Source organism: Rhyacophila brunnea, unplaced genomic scaffold, assembly GCF_057557595.1.
Source record: "Rhyacophila brunnea isolate RB1 unplaced genomic scaffold, BYU_Rbru_1.0 scaffold_3, whole genome shotgun sequence".
Classification (NCBI taxonomy): domain Eukaryota; kingdom Metazoa; phylum Arthropoda; class Insecta; order Trichoptera; family Rhyacophilidae; genus Rhyacophila; species Rhyacophila brunnea.
Window position 1 is genome coordinate 1,401,413 of NW_028232965.1, and position 19,731 is coordinate 1,421,143.

At 34.0% G+C, this 19,731-nt stretch overlaps 2 protein-coding genes across 2 annotated transcripts; one reads left to right on the forward strand and one right to left on the reverse strand.

Moving 5' to 3' along the window:
• Positions 1-13,875, forward strand: bora (aurora kinase A activator-like protein bora). Its single transcript, XM_085952443.1, has 6 exons — positions 1-158; positions 846-1,004; positions 1,517-1,650; positions 1,742-1,827; positions 1,940-2,065; positions 13,855-13,875. The coding sequence occupies exons 1-6, from the start codon at positions 1-3 to the stop codon at positions 13,873-13,875; spliced, it is 684 nt and encodes a 227-aa protein (XP_085808569.1).
• Positions 13,876-14,778: 903 nt separating this feature from the next.
• Positions 14,779-19,389, reverse strand: mst (misato mitochondrial distribution and morphology regulator). Its single transcript, XM_085952254.1, has 2 exons — positions 18,841-19,389; positions 14,779-17,675 (listed from the first exon to the last, which is right to left on the reverse strand). The coding sequence occupies exons 1-2, from the start codon at positions 19,318-19,320 to the stop codon at positions 16,509-16,511; spliced, it is 1,647 nt and encodes a 548-aa protein (XP_085808380.1). The 5' UTR covers positions 19,321-19,389; the 3' UTR covers positions 14,779-16,508.
• Between the last annotated feature and the right edge of the window lie 342 nt (positions 19,390-19,731).

Sequence of the window (19,731 nt, forward strand, 5' to 3'; positions counted from 1 at the left end):
ATGACTTCTTTGGTTAATTCTAGTCAATATACAACTGGAAGCCCTATTCGATTTTTACCCCAAAGCCACTGCTCTCCTCCGGCGCCCCCGACATTTTTTAAGATACGAAATCCATTCGAGAGAACGCTCGTCGAAAGCTTGAACACTCCGATATGCAGGTAAGTTATGAGTATACCAAAAATAAAATGTAAAATACCTTCTGTAATTGACGCTTTAAGTGTGAAAACTGTAGGTATTTAATTAAAAAAAACACAAAAGTTCTGTACCTATATTAGCTGTAATGCTATATTTGGAATTAGTATTTCAGGCATTGAATGCTGTATACAAGGAATTCACAAGTAATCTTTGTAGGTTTTCGTTTGTATTTTTGTAATCTGGTCTTCTCTACGTACCAGTGCATTTACCCAAGGCTATTATGGCTTCAGTGGTAATTGATGACACATCAATTACAATTTAGGCTCCAAAGTTTTGGAATCGTGAAGGCTCCAAATGTCATCAATCTTTATACGGGGTAATCAGGCCGTGACACGAAACTGTGTATTTCAATGGTAGTGCTACTTATTGCTCATATTATGTACTTCGAATGCAATATGGTAAACTGTTGTAGAGAATAATGATTGTTGTATATTGAAATACATGGTAATATTTTAGCGAAATATGTATGTAATCGAAAATCTTCATTCAGCTAGTGATCTTTTTCTATGTATATTATGCCAGAGCAATGGCCAAAGGGTTTGATGAATGGCTAATAACCGTTACTCTTAAAGAAGGCGTTAATATAACTATCACATATTATGCTCCGCTTAAGAGTGAAAATGCTAATTATTTATTTTGTCGTTTTTTAGCCCAGGAATGTTCAAAATCCGTGAAACGTCAGGAAGCTTCAAATGGGATATTGAGCATGTCTCAATTATTAAACCTGCCGATATAGTCGCTTGCAACAGCCAATTCGACCCATCGCCAGATCCTGTTCTAGAAAAAAAGGCAGTTGAAGCCATTGAAAAGTAAAAATTATCCCTTGATAAACTATAACTTTATATCTTATTTGATCAAATAATTTTTGGGAAGTATCAAACTGTATTCATTGAAATACAATTTTAAATAATTTTTTCTTGCATTGTGTTAAGCATAACAAGAGGTGGCGGTTGGTGTATTGCGATTCCAGAGTCAATCCATAGTTTTCTTGAATCAATACAGCGTATGAACCATGCATGCTACTTGCTGTAAACAAAACTACATTTGGACCGTACCGTTCATAAATTATATTTGAAATACTTGAAAGTAAAGCCGCTAAGCGACGATTACAACTAAGGGTTCATTTGCGGTATCACAGTTACACTGACAAAGTATAATAATATATACAATCATAAATCATCCGGTGTTCGAATTTAGAACTAAGCTCATCACAGTATAAAAAATATTGAACGATAATATGTCAAATGTTAGCATGTGGTACCCTCACTCAGCGGACAGCTTATACCTACCGGTGGATCTATAATTAGTATTTTTTTTGTAGATTTTTTTCCCAAGAAATGATTGTTCCGAGTCCACTTGATCAGCCTCCCAAACGGAACATACTTGTGCCGTCGAGTTCTCAAGATGAAAATGCTACCACCCCTGAAAACTCTTCCAAGCTTTTTTCTAAAGAAGGTAAGACTTGTGATAATTATTATTGATTGTTATACTAAAAACTATTTGAAACCGATTGCCTCCATAATTTAATGTTCTGATGATTTTGTAGTGTCTGCCCAGACTGTGCTCACGTTCCCTTCAGACTTGCCGCCAGAAATAGAGAATTTACTGAAACCATTCTACAGTTACACCAAGGTAGGATGCTTATTTCTTAATTGGCATATTATTCATAAAAACTGTTTGTCACATTCGGATATCTGTGATAATACATTATTACCTTGAAATTATTTATCTCTTAAATTTTTAGGAATCAAATAATTATGCTGATCCTGATGTATCTGGGAATGCATCTCTTCGACGGAAGCTTTGTTTTGAGGCAACATTCTCTGACGGAGAAGATGAATCACCGCAAAATGAAGATACCGCATCTGCTGTAAGTATTCAAATTACCTTAAATCTTTTATCATAGCATGATAATTGAATCGCATTATGCGTTTATAGGTCAAGCGAGGTTTATATGAAATTGAGATAATTAGCTTTCTTTAAACTGGTGATTTTTTTATGTACTGTACTGATTTTCTTTTGCTACCATTTTCATTGGCTGCATTGCGATCCATTGTATGGTTTGCATGGTGGCAATTAATTATCTAAAAAAAAATTGTAAATTTGATTATTGACGAAGCTCATTTTGAGCTGAGTGGAACTGTTAACAAACAGAATAGTTAGTCACTTGTGATGAAAAGGAAACCTCATAGAATTCATGAACAACTTCTTCACCCTTGTGAAATGACTTTTGGTGTGCAATTTGAGCTAACATCATAGGACCATTTTTCTTTAACTTTTCTTACATCTAAATACATTTCAACACAATTTAACAGTCAATTCAATAAGTTATTGAATGTGCAATTATTATTGCCAAGATAAACCATAAAACTTGAATTTGTTATGAATGCGTGGTATGTATTGTTTTATCAATTAGATTATTAATTACATAGATCACCCATTTCGAACATGCAATGATGTAATGATTTTTTCAGTTGGACTATGAAGCTATGCAATCTTTAAGACCGGCAGATTTATTTGCGGCGTTGCAAACGTCGCATCAAAATGAACGAGATGCGATGGAGCATAAACGTCGACGTTCCAAGGAAGAGTCAGAGAAACACTCGTACAGTCCGGTGGTTAGAAGAAATTGTCATGATCGTTTCGGTAGTGGCCAGAATAACGACACCCAAGACGTTAAATCACCTTCACTCTCACCTATAAGACAATTTTCATCTTCAAAGGTAATTTATTTTTGTCACAAGTTTCAACAAAATGTTTCCGTTAAAATTGTTTCTTGTCAGTTAGTTTTCAGTCTTACGAATTGAATTTAATATTAATTACAACAAATATCACGTCCTATAGATGTATACCAGGGGTGGCGAACCTAAATTTTGCATGGCACACATTTGAAGAGAGAAAAAAATACCTATAATAATAAATGACAGATTGCATTGTATAAAAATAGCAGGCAAATACTATTCAAGAATAAGTATTATGTTTAATTTAAATATATAATTGGATAGGTCGGTCCTTAGACTTTATGCGTCACATATAATATTATCACACTAACCTCATCAGGCGGCGAGGTGTGCCGCTCCACGAGCCTCCAATTTTGATCGATTTACAATGCTTAAGACGACTAGCGAGAGAATGCCTCATATGATCGGAGCAATTCTCGTGTCAATTTGTGCGACAAGAACCAAACTAATTAATACATTAACAAACACTTTCATTTCTACCCACAAAAAATGACTGAACCAAATAAGAAAGTAGTAATTCTGGTAGACAGTTTCAAAATTAGTGGACCGAAATGTATGGCGTAATTGAAAAAAGTGATATAGCTAATATGTCTGCTATGTTCTGTGAGTGGTATGTAGAACATCATCATTTTTTTAATAGAATTTTTAAAAACTATTTTTTCCTTGTGAAAAAATGCTCGGCATGTCAGAGAGTTGAAAAATAATGTTTGGGAAATTTTGGCACGCCTACCTACATAAAAAGGTTCGCCAATCCTGACCTATACCATTACATGATTGAAAGTGTCTGGTGATATCATCCGAGACTCATGGACATGCTTATTAAATTCTGTCATGATTATTCAATCTATAATCTTCCTAGAAATAAAATTCCTATATTCTAGAAAATAAACTGATATTTAAATTTGATTCGTTTTTGAAATTTTTTGTATGTATTAAGAGCATACTTCAGTGAACCGGCAAATAATTTTCAACTATAGGTGCGACGAAATTTCGGACTCACTAGCAATCGGAGTAGTCGCGTAGTCACGTTCATTTTAGACCGTGCCCCAGCTGAAGTATATAGCCTTAATGATAATTTGTATCAGGGGGTCTATAAATGATGTCACATGATTTTCGGTATTTTATTTTACGTGACACTTTCACTAAATCTTTCTACCCCCCTAATCTAAATTACTTAACTACCCACCCCCATTTGTTAGCAAGCTAATTGATCGGTAATTATTGATTTCACGATAATATTTTCACCCGATATTTTATTCTTGAAAAAAAATGAGTTTATATTTTGTTGGTTTTGTAACCTATTTCCCTTCATCACATATTAGCTCCCCCCCTTTACAGTGTGATATCATACATGCACAACTCCTTGGGTTCCTTTGAAGATATGCTTTAAAGTTATGAGTAGGTAATCTGAATTTGTGGGGTGTGACTTTTTCTGACTAAAACACTGACACAAATTAGATGGCACTTTTATTCTGATTCTTATTAGTAATTTATGTACCCTTTAAAATGTAAAAATGGAAACTACAGAAACACAAAGGTTATATTAACTATTTTTTTTTTTTATATTGAAAGCTTGTCACTCAAAATAGTCATTGGTTCCTTACTCTGGAACACACATACATTAAGAAAGTGTGATTTTGGTAGACACAGCCCATCTTCAGAGGCGGCAGCTCTGCCTCCACTCCACCATGGAGATACTTATGGACATTTAATGTTTCATGAATAACGTAATAAAGTTGGTTATATAATAACAAATAGCAATTTCTTATGATTGTACATTGTAGGAAGCAAAAGATGTCCCTCTGGAGTCACCGGCCACGTCGATTGATTATCATCACAGTTGCGATGCATCACCATTTTCACAGTCTACACCGGAGAAATCCTCACTATCCAAGATCTCAGCAAAATCTAGTCCGGATATCTTAAAAATACCTGAAGCAATAATAGATAAATTTGGATCTCAACAAGCCTGTGATATGCTCAACGACAGCAGAAAGAGATCGCAGTCTGAAGTATCTCTAAGCAGAACGAGATCTTCAATGAAGTTAGATTTTAACATGGATATCAGCAGCGACAGCTCTCTCCATTTCTCTGTTGATCCTTCACTGCGTTGTTATTCAGTTTTAGGTAATTATATAATTGTATTTAATAATCTAATATTACAGCAACAATAAAAAATATCAAAGCCATTGTGCCATGTACTATGCATACTTGTGCTTACCTACACATATCATTAGGTAAATCGTTTTACAGTGGCACCATGGGTACGGCAAATGCGGCTTGCAGTTGTAGTGGTATTGTTTGCTAGCATTGAAACAGGCATTGTCGCAAGCAATTCAATACATGCGCGAATCGCCTATGGTGCCACTGTAGAATGATTTACCTAATGGTTGTAATGTCTTAACAGCAATTTTCAGAACTACAAATCTCGGCGCTTCCCCCCTTTCCACTACATACCAGTGGCGAAGAATCCATACTAGGCGATTATTTAAAGCCTACCTTCTTAAGAAAAATAATTTTTATTTTCATGTTGACGTATTTATATAATCACAAATAATAATACGAGGGTGGGTCAATAAGTCCTTAGAAAAGCCGACAGGTGGCGCGACTAGTACTGCAAGCGGTTTGTTTTCATGCAGCGGCACTACCGATTCAGTATGCTGCGAAGTTTCAATCAGATTGGTCGGGTTGTTGTGTGTTTCTCGTACATTTAAAAAAAAAATTTGCTTGTGGAAAATGGAAAAATGGAAAATGGAGAAAATTGAGTTCAGAGTTGTTATTAAACATTTTAATATAAAAGGGTTAACAGCAAAGGAAATAAAAAATGAGTTGGATTTAGTTCACGGCATATCTGCTCCTTCACTTGCAACTATTTATAACTGGTTAAATGAATTTAAACGTGGTCGTACATCAACAAAGGATGAACCACGCTCAGGACGTCCTGTAGAGGTGACTACACCAGAAATGATCAATAAAATCCACGATATGGTGTTAAGTGACCGAAGATTAAAGTTGAGTGAGATAATTGAGGTTACAGGGATCTCAAAAGGTAGCGTCATTTCTATTTTACATGACAAATTGGGCATGAAAAATATTTCTGCAAGATGGGTGCCGCGTTTGCTCACAGTCGACAATAAACGCAGTAGGGTGGTGGCCTCTAAAGCCCTGTTGTCGCTCATGCAACGCAATCCGGATGATTTTTTTCGTCGCTTTGTGACTGTAGATGAAACATGGATACACCACTATACTCCCGAGACGAAAGAACAGTCAAAGCAGTGGATTGCGAAGGCAAACCATGTCCAAAGAAGGCGAAAACCGTAAAATCAGCTGGTAAGGTTATGTCTACTGTATTTTGGGATGCACGTGAAATTATTTTCGTTGACTATTTGGAAAAAGGAAAAACAATAACAGGGGATTATTATGCATCTTTACTGGACCAGCTAAAAAACAAAATTGAAGAAAAACGGCCTCATTTAAACAGGAAAAAAATCCTCTTTCATCAGGACAATGCCCGTGTTCACACATGTTTACGATCAATGGCTAAAATTGAAGAATTGAAGTTCGAATTGGTCGACCACCCACCGTATTCGCCAGATTTAGCCCCCAGTGACTTTTTCCTTTTCCCAAACTTAAAAAAATGGCTAAGTGGACAACGTTTTTATTCAAATGAAGAAGTCATCGATCGGACAAATGCTTATTTTGAGGACCTTCCGAAAACTTATTTTTCTGACGGTTTAAAAAAAATTGAGAAACGTCTAACCAAGTGTATTATTCCTCCAAGGAAATTATGTTGAGAAATAAAAAAAAATACAAAAATAAAACCTGTTTTAATGCTTTTTTCTAAGGAATTATTGACCCACCCTCGTATATTCAATATGCCCACAGACATCTATCGTAAAATTGTCATGACAATTTTACGATCTTTTCCCATATTTCAATAAGCACCATCTATGGCATCTCTCGAAAGTTTAAAAAAATAGAACACACCGCGTTTCGCTTCACATATTGTATAGGATTATTTTCGCGTGAAACAACGGGTTTTTCAATATAAAGTTTTTTTCTCATTATTTCAAAATGTCTGGCGTCCCGCATACAAATGTACAAGCTGTTTCGTTAGCGCTTACGTCGCGAGAGCTCATTTATTCAAAATAATTAATAAGATGATTTTAAAAAAATATTTCTATGGGATTAAATCACATAAATATGTATTGATTGTTGTTAAAAATATAAAATAATTTATCTCGTGATTTTTATTTTTTTATTAGTTCACTCGTTAGACAATTAAGATATCTGATATTGTACCTACCTAAGTCTGTGTTTTAAATATAGAAGTATTTTAAAATGTCTAGTTTTACGGGTTAAATTATAAATTGTTATTGAACATAATACATACAATACAGCAACGGATATTTTCATAGATGAGGTAATATATTTTGAGCATAAATGTTACGTTTATAAATGTTTAGGAAAATACATAAGTAATTCAAGCTAATTGCTTATTTTTATGAACTAATTATAACAAACCAATTAAGCTTTTGAAATTTCTTCGTTTTAGCGTACCTATTCATCAGTAGTATTATTGGGTTATCTTATTTCCCGCAAATATATTTGACATGCATGGTTACTCCCACAACCTACCTCTTTCAAAAAGTCACCCTTCGCCACTGCTACATACCAAGTCTATTATAGTCAGGCCATGGCAAGAAACTTGATAATTTGCATCATTGTGCTAGTCACTGTTAATACTTTGAATGCAATATGGTGAACTGTTTATAGAAAATGATTGTTTCGTATTGAAAAAAAAATTTAATCATTTATGAAACGATGGAATTGAAAATCTTTATTTACTGCAAACAAGTTACCGCATTGCATTTGAAGTTACGCAGTAACTAGCAGTACCGTCGGAACTCACAACTCTGTACCGCAGTCTGACTATAGACGGCTTTGCTCTACATACAGTGCTAAGAAAATGCAAATAATTAGTTGAAGAATGGATGTATCTAGCTGACCTGTATGAATAAAATATACTACCATCATTTTAGCCTTCACTTCATTTCAATACATTTAAGTGAAATGTATTCGGCATGTAGCAGCTGTAAATCTCTATATATAAAGACTATTGGTTTCAAAGATAGTTGCCTCCGTGAATCACCATTTTCAAAAACCACCAAGCACTAAAATAATACGGTCAAAAGATACAAAAATGACAGCTGATGAAAATATCTGACATTCCTGCTGATTAAATACTATTTTACTTATTGTACGACAACATCTTCTTGGCTACGCTTCTAGGCGCTGCTGTCTACTAAATGGGAGGGGCTTGTTAGTTTATAATGGGATTCCGGGTAAAAATGGGCGGAGCATGTTAGTTCACAGTTTTAACACATAGCCAAAAAGATGTTGTCTCATAATATGAGACTATTGGTCTACATATTATGTAACATTCACTGGAATTTCTATTATAATACTTTGCGGATCCTCTATTGATTGATCAGCTCATTATTTATTCTTATCAATAAATGTTTATCTAAAATAAAATCTTTTTCAGGTGCCTCATCCGATTCGAGTGTTTCACCTACACCTAGCACCGGCAACTTTTTAAGCATGGAGATGGCCCAAATCGGCACATCGTGCTCTATCTGTGGTGAAGAAAAGACTAACAGATTGCACTTTCAATCTGAAAGGTGTGACAACATTGTAGGGGTGTGTGATAAATGTGCAATTATTAACAATCTCAGGCACGACGGCCTCAGTGACGCGTATCAATTTGTTACCCCGCCCGAAAACGCATTGGAGAATGTCATTCAAAATACACGACACGGTGGCGAGGTTTCTAATTATAGCCCCATGCAAATGTCGCTGGATAACAGCTTTAATTTGGAAACAAATAAAAACCCACAAGACTTTTTTCAAACACACCGTGCGACAGCCGGCGATATGTTTCACTATGTCGAGAAAACTAAGAAATATTTCAGTTCTACTTTGTCGAATGGAGACATCGGTGATAAAAACGAAAGCGAATTCCGTGACAATTTTAAGTATGATAATGTCAGAAATGGTACTGAACATTTTTTGACAGAGTGCGACTCGACGATGTGCAATACTACGAAGCTGCAAAGCAATTCGGATATAACAAAGTCATTTAATTTTAACAATGAATTATCGAGCACCAGTTGGAAACGTTATGACAGCGGATTCAATGAAGAGACCTCAGATATCCTTCCGCAGTTGAGCTGCCACGAGCATGTCAAACAGCCCAAGAAGTATACTCCCATAACTGAATATTCCGAGCATGACAAGGAGAATGTGTATTTTGGTGATTTAAATAAGATTTCTCATCCACAACCGCGTGTCTACGATTCCATGTCCATCTCAGATATATTGACAGATGACATGGTGTCTTTCAATTGTAATTTTTCCTCCACCCCGTCAAAAAATCTCTTCAAAAAACTGTAAGCAACATTAACTGTTTCGATAATTACCAGTGTGTTTCTGATACAACTCATTCGAGGCAGACGCTGCTCTTGATAAGTTTAGTTTAGGGTTTCACTAGAAACATTACACCGCGCATAAACGCAATAAAATTTATGTTTGCCGGGTGTTTTAGTATTAGCCATAGTGATTCCTCAGTCGTATAATGCTGCGACTTTTAAACTTCGTAGCAAATCCGCCGCGCTTGACAATAAAAAATGTTTTTTTGATTGCAAATATATTATTTCTACTTATCAAAGGCGATTATATTATTCATTTTTTTACTATTAATTCTTGTTGGAATGCCATAGATAAATAAATAACGGAATTATTTATTGTTGTACCTTTAAATTTTAATAATTAATCAAGACTGTCACTTCGGACGAAAACGGTTTCAGTTGATTGCTAAAATTATATACCTAGTGGAAAAGGTACAAAAATAATGACCAATAATTGTTTTTTTTTTATTTAACTTTATCTAAAGCATTCACACAATTATTATTTTCGTTGTATTTAAGAATTTTGACATATTTTACACTTACTATCTGATCTGGCTGATCCATATACCAGATCATCACACAAAAGTAGGTATTACTAAACGTACTGTATTATATAGTATTTGTATTATGTATGTATAATTTTGGTCTCCATAATGTGTACTATGATAGTTCAGTAAAACCTCGTTAATACGAATTCCATGGGACCGAAAATCGAGAAAAAAAAATCGAAATATGAAATGTATGGGGGAAGAATATTAATTTTTTTTTGATTTTCATTAATTTTATTTCCGATCATAGATGTGCCAAAATTTCCAATACAATTATTTCAAATTAAAATCTGTGCAAATACCATGTGTCATTGATCCATATATTGAGCTAGAATTAATATTTTTTATTTTTCCAATTTGTCAATACAATTGTTTGGCATTGGTCCTCTAGTAAAACTATGTTTTTGATGTTTTAAGGGGGGACATGCTCGGCGTAGGTCAAAATGGAGCTTTTATTGCATTTTCAAACCATGATCCTGGACATTCCTTAAACGTTGTAGATAATCTATTTATATAATTTTGAAGCTTTATTATCCTTTATATTTATTTTAAACATTTTATGACTGCATAAAGTATTTTTATTACATAAAATAGTATTCTTTTAAACCTCTCGCTCTAATGTTTTAGAATATAGTCATATTTCGGTACATGAATGTGCAGTGGTGTTAAGATTTTTTACATTTATTAATTTTTCAACGCATTTATAAAACCATTAGTATAATTTATGACGAGATAATTTTAGTAAAATATTCATGATAAAAAATTATATTGATAATCTCTGTGATCCCAAATTTGACAAGAATTAGGCATTTTATTATTCAAAAAATCGGCAAGATTAACACATTTGAAGATAATTCTAAAGATATATATAATTTTACTCCCTACTTTAATTATAGTTTGTCAATTTATGGCTACGGCCGTATATTGTAGCTTAACCACTGGGGAATGCCAAAAGAAATGGCGTATTTCAAAATAAACACTATTCTTAGGTCAATAATTATTATAAAGCAATCAATATTCGTAGGATGTTTATCAAACTTGAATGTTCAAAGAAATAGCTTATAATTAGTATCTTTAGAATTATCTTCAAATGTGTTAATCTTGCCGATTTTTTGAATAATAAAATGCCTAATTCTTGTCAAATTTGGGATCACAGAGATTATCAATATAATTTTTTATCGTGAATATTTTACTAAAATTATCTCGTCATAAATTATACTAATGGTTTTATAAATGCGTTTAAAAATTTATAAATGTAAAAAATCTTAACACCACTGCACATTCATGTACCGAAATATGACTATATTCTAAAACATTAGAGCGAGAGGTTTAAAAGAATACTATTTTATGTAACAAAAATACTTTATGCAGTCATCAAATGTTTAAAATAAATATAAAGGATAATAAGGCTTCAAAATTATATAAATAGATTATCTACAAGTTTAAGGAATGTCCAGGATCATGGTTTGAAAATACAATAAAAACTCAATTTTGACCTACGCTGAGCATGTGGGCCGTTAAGAAAAGACTGTCACAATTTTCAATGACTGGCTCATGATATAGTGTACTTTATTATGATTTATTGAATATTTTTATATGCCAGGACTCTGAAATCATTTTGAACGAAATTTGAATTAAAGGAATGGTTTTATATGAAAATAATGTTCAAGGGACTTTTTTTTCACGAAAATTTTGAATTAGCGCGAATTTCGAATTATCAGTGTTCTTACTAACGAGGTTTTACTGTATGCCTAAAATACTGTAACTTAAAGATTTCAATTGTTTTTAAAGTGAAAAAAAGCTGAATGCTCCAGATTCGTTTTAAAGAAAATAGAAAGAGATCCGTTTTAATATGATTATAATAGTCAACTTTGCTGTCAACATGTCTTTTCATTTAATTTTACTGAAAGCAGCTTTTGAGATTTTGTACTGCCCATAAACTTTTAAAAAATGACGGCTAGACTGAATGTCAGTCATTTCGAAACTATCTGGTATAGGGATTAGATATATTTATACACATCATGTAATATAAATTTCAATGCATGCGGCTTTATCTGCTGCATAACATTATGAGTATGTTATGTGTTAAGTAATTGGTTCTGATCAGTGGCGCACCCAGGATTTATTATCGGGGGGGGGCCCCAAGGAGAAGAATGTAAATTAGTACCAAAGGCTCTTTTTCTTCTTCATATAATTATTTTTACATATTTTCACAATACACGGCGATATATTTTGCGGGCTCCCTACCTACCGCTTAGATTAAAGGCAGTGTGAAACACTACATTAACGTTTTTCAAATTGTGTTTTAGTTCTTATACAGTGAATTATTAGCAATTTTCTATACATCTACTTTAATAATGGAGCTGTCGAGTATCGACACATAATAATCAGAAAATATATTGCACAATTATATAATTTAAAATGTTCATGGCCATGAAGTATAATAGCGCTACTATTAAATCTAATTTATGATGTGTGTTTATCTCACTTATCTGGTCAACCCGACACGCCAGGCCCCCCACAGCTAGAGCCCTGTCAGCCCTCTCCAGCCATGACCTACACCACTCCGGAATTCGGGTGGACACCGAGAATCTTTTGACAGTTCATTAGAGAACGGGTTTCTAAAAAAACCCGACATTAGTGTTTCGAAATTTTTGTGTTAGAAATTAAAATCTAAGAAATTTTTCTAAAAAGGGTGCTGGAGAATTATAAATCATTTTTTTGCCGTGTTATTTGTCTAAGCCCAAGGTATAGTTTATTGGCTTTCAATGTCTATGTGTAAAATCATTCTGATAATTTTCATGTTTGGGATGCCAGGGCCCCTTGCCCCCCCCCCCCCCCCTCCTGGCTGCGCTACTGGTTCTGATCAATATTTTATTTGCTAAATAATTATATTATAAATATTATTCTATGCGATGTTATAATAATACTATAATATTAAGTCCTCTTCATTAGATTGAGGTGCTTACATATTATGCAATGTTTAAAACAGTGCCATAATTGATAGGATTACTGCCTATTATATGAACTTCCTTCATTAAAAGCATTCATCTCTAGTATACCTACCTACTACATATTCAATGGTTTATTTTCCTAAGATTTTTATACTAAGTATGCATGATAAGGGTAGGATGTATAAATGGCCAAAAAATGTTCAATTTAGTAAAATATTATAAGTGAATATATTGCCATATTTTTAATAAGACTTTCCAGGTTATCAATATGCGTTTTTGGTGGATCACATCAGTCAAATAATGTGGATGAAATGGATATTTCAATGTTGCTTTCAGACACCGCCTGCCAACCGTGTTCAATAAACTAGAAAAACGATAAAACCTAGACCTGACTGAATATAAGGGAGTATTGAAACCCGTGAAGCATCGGACACTTGATCAGTTTTAAATTTTGCCACAGTGATTAATTTAATAGATTTTACAAAAAGTCAACAAAGTTGACAATAATATTATGAAATCGAGAAATGTATAGAAGTTCACCATAGCAAAATAGACTGCAAAATATTATAGCTGTTGCGTGTTATGTAAACTTTTAAAAAATGCTTATGCGACTGTTATTATTTATTTAACTATTTTTGTCGAGTACTTAAAACTTGAGAGAAGTCAAATAAACAGGTGATATTGAAAAATTAATCAAATACAAAATGTATTTAGGCAGGTGCAGGTATGTAATTCTAAAATGCATGATTTATATTATTTCCTGGAAATATTTAGTTACTTCAGATGGAATACTATATTATTTTATATATGACTTTCCATATGCATAACTGCCACCGTAGCAGATATTTGTAATAGTTAAATTATATGAGAATATTGTTTTTCTTTAGATATTAAATTTAATAAGATGTATGTACATTATATAAAATTAATATTATACTTTTCTCAGGATGAATCAACCACCGATTAATTTATGTAATGTGCGAAGTGTCAGTAGCTGTAAATACGCACTTTGGAATATTTAAAAAAATAATATAATTGACTGATACTTTTTTTGTATGTAATATTTTTATGAATAAAGTGACTGATGATTTTTTTCAATATTTTATAATCCTGTTTAAATTAAACAAAATACATAATATCTAACCTAAATGACCACAAAAATATCATTTCTTCGATATTTATTTTATTTAAAAAAGACACGAGTACATAACAAATTATTAATTCAGGACATTTAGAATAAAAAGTACAAGTAATCAGTTAGAGAAAAAAAAAGCAAAAAATAGTTTTATACAAAAGAAATAAAATAAAAAAAAATACACATTAAACAATAAAATAGAATTTAAAAAATAATATATAATGCATCGCTAAAAATATCTACATCTCTAGGGAGTGCATTGACCAGCCGCACAGCCCTCGCTATTAATGCCTGGTGAGCCTGACATGAGGAAACGGCTTTCATCCAAAATAGGTCATGGCTGCGACCACTCATGTAATTGACAGGTGCATAAAAATTCAAATTTTCTAGAATATTGGGATTGGAAACTATACCACGACAGGGCAGGGAAAAATGCTTTAAGAGCAGAAGTGACCTACGAGCTTCAAGAGAATGAAAGGCAAGCATGCCTCGAACAAAGTTAGTTGGAAAATACTAAATAGTTTTTGCTCAAAATGAGTTATTTATACTGCAATCTTGCAATTTTTAACTCTAAATCACCAAAATTCTAACTATACGTTTTAAGTTAAAAATTACAAAAACAAAAAATTCATTAACTACAAAAAAGGTATTTGTGTTATGTAAAAAGTCACCAAAGTACTTTGGTGACTTCTTCCATGCGTATTTTTCTCTATTGGCATCACTGACACATTTTTTCAGTTTGGTGTTGTGTATTTTGGTGGTTATTTTCTCTTCTCGGTTGTACCCTCATGGCTGAGGATCGTGATCACCCTTGAATTTGTCATCCTTAGGGCTACCAAGACTTTCCATCTCGATCCCGTCTTCTCTGGAGGCCACCCAAAACCACCATTCTCTCCAGATTGTCTGGTCTGCGCCGGCCTATATGTCCAAAAAACTGCAGCATGTGTCTCAGAAATATTTTCAAGAGCCGTTCCTTTTGCAGTCTCTGGATGATTGACTGGTTCGTCATGTGCTCTATCCAAGAAATACGAAGCATTCGGTGCATCTCGAAGGCATCAATTGCCTTCAGGGTCCATGATTCGCCACCGCTTAACAATATGGAGAACACTAATATTTGCACAGGCACAAGCAGAAATTCCCCGATCTTTCCATATTATAGTGGTAAGACGTGTCATCGTATTTTCCACAATCTGTGTGCGTCTTCTTATTCCCGCTTCATATCCACCTTTTCCACTAATGGTCGATCCCAGATATACAAACTCCTCCGCTGTTTCTAGGTTTTGGAACATACTTGCTGTTGGTAGAAGGTTAGCCTGGTCGACAACCATTGACTTGGTCTTATTCCTATTAATAAGGAGGGCGTATTTGCGACTCTCTTCCTCTTCCGTAGTAAGTCTGTGAGTTCTCTTTTATCAGCAGCAATTTGAGTGTTATTATCTGCGAATCTTAAGTTGTTTATTTTCTGACCACCAATTCTTATTCCGCCTTGCCATTGATCTAGCTAAGGCTTTCCGCATTATATGCTCTCCATATTATTGAATAACTGGGGAGATAAAACACATTCCCGACAGACTCAGTTCGGAAACTCAAGAAAAATGGCGTTTACAATAAATTTGACTATGTATTATCGACCGAAGGTACTCGATGGAATTTGAATTCTAATGGATTTAAGTTTTGTACTATTCCATTTGAGTCATTTTTTGTGACCCGGGTTTCGCAGTGTCCAAAAATGTTCCTCAGAATGATATTGTAATGAATGAAATCAAATCGGAAGAATAAATTGTTACTATGAATGAGGCTATGTATAAGACGTATAATAGGTACAACGGACAAGATTATTTTACTTAAATACAGTATACTATTCCTTTCTAATGTATTTTATTGATATGATCAGTCAAGATAAAAACTCACCATTTGAATAACGTCATACATTGAATAGGTGTGGAAAAACTAACAAAGTACGAAAAGCAGTTTTTCTCGATTTTTTTCTAAGGAAGGTTACATGTTTTAAATGAAATGTACATAAACACAAAAATAAGCAATCAAACAAAAAAAACCGTTTCCTTCTGTGTCTTAGTTTTCTAATTTGAGCAATTTTAAATTTTCAAAAAGTTAAAAAGTCTATTATATCATGATTTTACTTTTGTTGGTTGGTGAGTTCTTCCTTGAGGGCGACGATATATAGATTATTCTAACCGTGACTAAGGTAAAATTAAGGAAATGGAATTGGTCGGGTTTAATAAATACTCTTTCATAAGATTTATTGTATTATATTGTATTACGTTCAAAAAAGAAATAAAAATTAGTTTCATTAAGTTAATTAGCCGCTGAAAACTAAATGTTCATATTAGATTAACGATGTGGATTTCTGAAAGCGGCTGGTTTTATATCACAGTGATCACAAGTGATGCCATTTCTTTTATGTGAGTGCATAATAAAATGACTACTGTGTGAATGTACGCAAGTTACAACTCATAATTGTCTTCATAATTACTTTGTATCTCTTTAATTTTATCGATTGCTTCGTTAACGTCATCGTCTTCGAGACCTTCTTCTTTAAACTTGTGAAGTTTTCCAATTTTTATTCTCTTCGCTTCCCTACAAATAGTTTCCAATGTGTCAAACATAAAGTTTCCATTATGCAATCCGGCAATCACGGGGACACTTTCAACAGTCTCATCGTTCACAAATTCTTTGTGAAATCCGTTTCTATTTAAATCCTTGCTAAATATTTTAGGAAACGGTGAATTGATACTTAATCCGTTAGGAGAAATGGTAACATTTGTCGCTGATGCGAAGCAGTTGCATTGGAAATACAATTCAAACATATCTTTAACGGTGTTGCATTGATATGCTGCCATTTGCAATTGATTTTTTGCAATCCTAACTGGCCTTTTCAGTCTGCTCTCTGGTATTCCTCTTACAGAAACATGTTGAAAGACTTTATCCGATGCTATAGTACAGCTGGGCGTAATTGATGTCCATAGAGGCACTTTGCAATTATCCAAATGATCGATCAAATCATCTTTTTGTCGCATATCAAAAGGGAGTCCAAGACTTGCTGAAGCCATTTTTCTGCCATAACCGGTCATATCAGCGCACAAGTCTGACAATGTAAATTGTGTGTTTTTGTTACGATACTTGAGGGAGATTGTATCGAGAGCAGCTGCAATAATTGCAGATGTATGGTAATACAATTGAGCGTTATAATTTGTATTGTAAAATAGTCGCTTGTGGCCTGGTTTTCGCCATCCTCTTTCACCTGTGCAGATCGGTACAAACAATGAGCTGTTTTCAAATAGAGATTCATAGAGTAGTAAAAGATTAATGACTCTTGTGGAATCTTTAAAATTTGAGATATCTCGTTCCTTCTGATCTTTCGGATCATTGTCGGAGAAATGTGAAGCAATTAAAGGTAAGGCAAAGAGAGATTTGTTTGGATATTCATCTGCAAGATATTGTATACAATTACTACCCAGGCCACCGAATCCATCAGACGAGTCTAGTGACACTTTGAAGCCTTGAATACTGTTACATTCTTCCACGTAATATCGTATATCATCACAGAAGTTTTCACTGAACAGATTTGTTTTCCAAATATTTATGCCTGAGTGGTAAGTGTCAAATGGTACCTGCAGAAGGGGACAAACATATTATAATATTATTTATGTAAATGCTAAGCATAAACGAATCAATGTCAGTTCAAATCTACAGATGAATTTAAGGATTATTCTCATTTGATGTGATTACAAATCAAGCATTGTCTGATGATAAATTTAATATGTTACGCGAGTGGAGAACTACAAGGTTCTAAGTGTTTGTCCTTGATGAAACAAAAGTAACAATGTGGCAGCTTAGAATACTACTTCATTGTTGAGTTTGTTTTTTCAAGGACGAACACTTAGAACCTTGTAGTATTAGGCTCGCGATTAGTTCCACAATTAATTCATTGCTCAACTACACAGGAAAGCTTGTGCAGAGAGAAACAATGGACAGAGGTGTGAATTATTCTGCCAAACAGACTTCATGTATGCATTCCACTTCAGTATGTACCATCAAGTCATATTTCGAACGACCATCTAGCTCTAGCTAGATAGAGACCGACTTCTATACTAATGCTTCTACGTCACTGCGCTAAGATTACATCATAACAATAGTTATTTGCGTGCTGCCGGTGTTACAAGTCATTCAAATCTTAAAAATATGTTCAAATGTTTTAGTCATGTGAAAATATTTCGGGTCTTTTTACTGGTTCTCCGCCACTGCTCGCTGTCATCTGTCAGTGAGCGCAGTGTTGCCAACCGAACTATAATTATAGTACATATTGGTCCGCATACTATAAAAAAAGTATAGTACGTCAAGATCTTAGTGTGCGATTTTAGTCGGTACTGTTCGGTTATCAGGAATACAGCGGAAAACACATTTTGAAAATACCCGATATACTGGATTATTTGTTAGTTTAGGTTTGGTTAGGTTAACTTAACAAATAATCCAGTTTATCGGCTATTTTCAAAATGTGTTTTCCGCTGTATTCCTGATAACCGAACAGTACCTATTAGACTATGGTCGTAGTCTTGCGTTGTATACTCTAAAAAAACTAACGTGACAGTTAATGACGGCGGCCGGCGTTAGCATTTTTCGGTCATTTTCGTAAGGTCGGACCGCGTACTATAAATCGATGACAAAAAAATAGCTCTATAGAATCTCTAGAATTCCAAAATGGCGACTGACAGATTCAGATGGCGGAGCACCAGTAAAAAGCACCAATATTTCTGCTAAGTAGATAAAGTCAGTTACCTCACTATCATTGTGTTTGAATTCATTAACGACATTTATACTCTTGCGGTGAAATCTAGGATATAGATAATCAGTCCATGTTGTTATATTTGATTCAAAATCATAATTCTCCAAAGAACTTGTTTGGCTGCCGTCAACAGAGTCAATGTGTTTTAGGTAGTCGTTTTTCTCGATCTTTGCTTGTTCCTGCTTCTCAAAATCAGTCCATTCTAATATTTCATCATTGATTGAAGTAACTAAACCGCCAGATTCCGGTAGCGTGTGGAGACTACCCTTCAAATCAGCCAACAATACTCTTGGGGTGTACGTAACTCTACCATCAATGGTTGAACCTTCACGGTACAGTACATCATGGTTGATGTCAGAGGTGTTTTGGCCTTCGTAATTAAAGCTCAGCTCTTGAATATTCCAAAAATGAGCACCGACATAATTTGAATAATGCCCAAATTGAAGCGAAACAATCTCACGGGTACTATCCATTGAAATGTTGTATTATAATTAATTTGACAACAGCACACCACACACGTGAGCAGATGACACATGAAAATGACAGTTAAGAGACCATAGACAAAGTATACTAATCTCAATTTCTCTGCCATTGGCCAACGACAAGCGACAAGTAGAATAGATGCAGTGATGCCAATCGTACTATAGTTATAGTACAGTACTATAATTTTAAGGGTGGGAATTAATCGCACAATGGAATAATCACAATTCACAAAAAAAAATTACTTTAACATTTGGAAAGTAGTTTTCACATATATTAAATGATTTCACAAATAAAATATAGTTGAAATCACATAAAATAGTTTGTTTCACAAAACAAAAATCATAAATCACTCATTGTAAATATAAATTCACTCAATTTTGACAACTGCACACATTTGTAAA